Source organism: Pseudochaenichthys georgianus, chromosome 12 (genome assembly GCF_902827115.2).
Source record: "Pseudochaenichthys georgianus chromosome 12, fPseGeo1.2, whole genome shotgun sequence".
In the NCBI taxonomy this organism is placed as follows: domain Eukaryota; kingdom Metazoa; phylum Chordata; class Actinopteri; order Perciformes; family Channichthyidae; genus Pseudochaenichthys; species Pseudochaenichthys georgianus.
The window spans coordinates 28,115,791-28,117,481 of record NC_047514.1 but is presented as its reverse complement, the minus strand read 5'-3'; the positions used below and the strand labels follow the sequence as shown (position 1 = coordinate 28,117,481).

The following is a 1,691-nucleotide window of genomic DNA, read 5'->3' as shown; positions in this document are numbered from 1 at the left end:
ATACTTTGTAAAAGTTCGGCGTCGAGTGCGTTAGCTTCAGCCACCCCTCGAGTAGCGTTAGCCGGGTCAGGCAAAGGCGAGGTTTTGCTGCGGCCTCCTTTCTGTGCTTCGGATTTTTGGCGAGCAGAAGACATTTCGGTTGTTTTGGTTAACAAAAGTCACGTACGACGAATCCTTAGTTTATGTTCTATTTAATTTCAACAATAAAATACCAAAATTGTGCAGGATTTATGAAATTAAGTCACATTCTCAGGAGCAGCGGAGAAACACGTCTTACATCCTCAATGCCCGTGACTCCTCCTCCATCGGACAGGTTTTTTAATGACCAGGACACACGCCCTGATTTCAGGCTGAGCAGGGAGTCCCTGAAGGTGCTGCTGGAACTCCTGGGTCAGGACAGGAGACATGGATGGGGGGCCACAATTGAGACCCTGGTGTTCCTGTTCTGGCTGGCAAGTGGGGCATCATGCAGGGTGGTCTCCAGAGTTTTTGGGATGCCTAGATCCACGGTACATCGGATTGTCCACAGAGTGACTGAGGAGGTGGTGGCCATTTGCCACCAGGTCATCCACCTCCCCAGGACAGCAGAAGACCTGGAGGCTGTGTCGCGTGGGTTCGCAGGGCTGGCCAGACACAGAGCCTTCAGAAAAGCTGCTGGAGCAATCGACGGCTGCCATGTCCGCATCGTGCCACCAAGCGGCCCTGATGGTCACTGCTATAGGAACAGAAAACTGTTCAGCTCCATTTTGCTGCAGGCTGTTTGTGACCATCAGGGCCGCTTCATCGACACGTACGTGGGCTGGCCTGGGTCAGTCCATGACTCTAGAGTGCTCCGCCACAGCCCACTCTATCGGCAGGCACTCTACCCTCCTCCAGGGCACTTTATCCTCGCAGACGGGGGGTACCCCTGCCTCCAACATCCACTCCCCCTCATCACTCCCTACAAACGGCCGCTGCAAGGTGTGGGACCCCAGCGCTTCAACAGCCATCACTCCCGGGCACGCTCCATCATCGAGCGTGCCTTCGGCCTTCGGGGTGATGAAGACACGATTCAGTAGTATCTTTCTGCAAGCGCTGGAGGTGCACCACACCTTCGTTCCTCATGTAAGTAATCACTCATTAGGACATTTTGATAATACTGAAGAGTAGATCTAACATGAGGTATAACATATACTGTATATATATATTTCTGCCAATTTTTAAATTTCAGATCATAACAGCATGTGCCGTCCTCCACAACATCTGTATTGGGGCCGGCGACATCATGGCCCCAGAAGAGGACACTGTGGAGGATGTAGCGGAGGATGAGGGGGAGAATGTGTTGGAGGCAGTCAGTGGTGCTCCTTGGCGGGACCAAATGTCTGCAGAGGTGTCTGCCCTGGAGGAGGTTCCTGGTGACCACGATTATGTGTAAAGGTATGTAAAACAATTGACGAGCTGTGATAAAATAACCGTGTGCAATATTTATATACATCTTTTGTTCTTATCTGCTGCTGAACACATCTTAGTGACATGGCAGCCGTCGATTGCGTCCGCCCTGCGAACCCTAGCCCTAATGGACAATCCGATGTACTGTGGAGAGAAGCATCCCCAACAGCTCTGGAGACCACCCTGCATGATGCCCCACCCACCATCAGAGGACACCAGGGTCCTAATTGTGGCAGCCAGGTCCAGCAGCACCACCTGGGACT

At 52.4% G+C, this 1,691-nt stretch overlaps 1 protein-coding gene across 1 annotated transcript; it reads left to right on the top strand.

The window, feature by feature from the left end:
- The first annotated feature begins 284 nt into the window (after positions 1 to 284).
- On the top strand, positions 285 to 1,058 carry LOC117455900 (putative nuclease HARBI1). The gene has a single exon (XM_034095531.1). It carries the CDS (start codon positions 285 to 287, stop codon positions 1,056 to 1,058), a length of 774 nt encoding a protein of 257 aa, XP_033951422.1.
- The last annotated feature ends 633 nt before the right edge of the window (positions 1,059 to 1,691 follow it).

What these genes read in the sequence shown, in the direction of transcription:
- LOC117455900 (XM_034095531.1), top strand. Translation starts at nt 285, where the DNA reads ATGCCCGTGACTCCTCCTCCATCGGACAGGTTTTTTAATGACCAGGAC.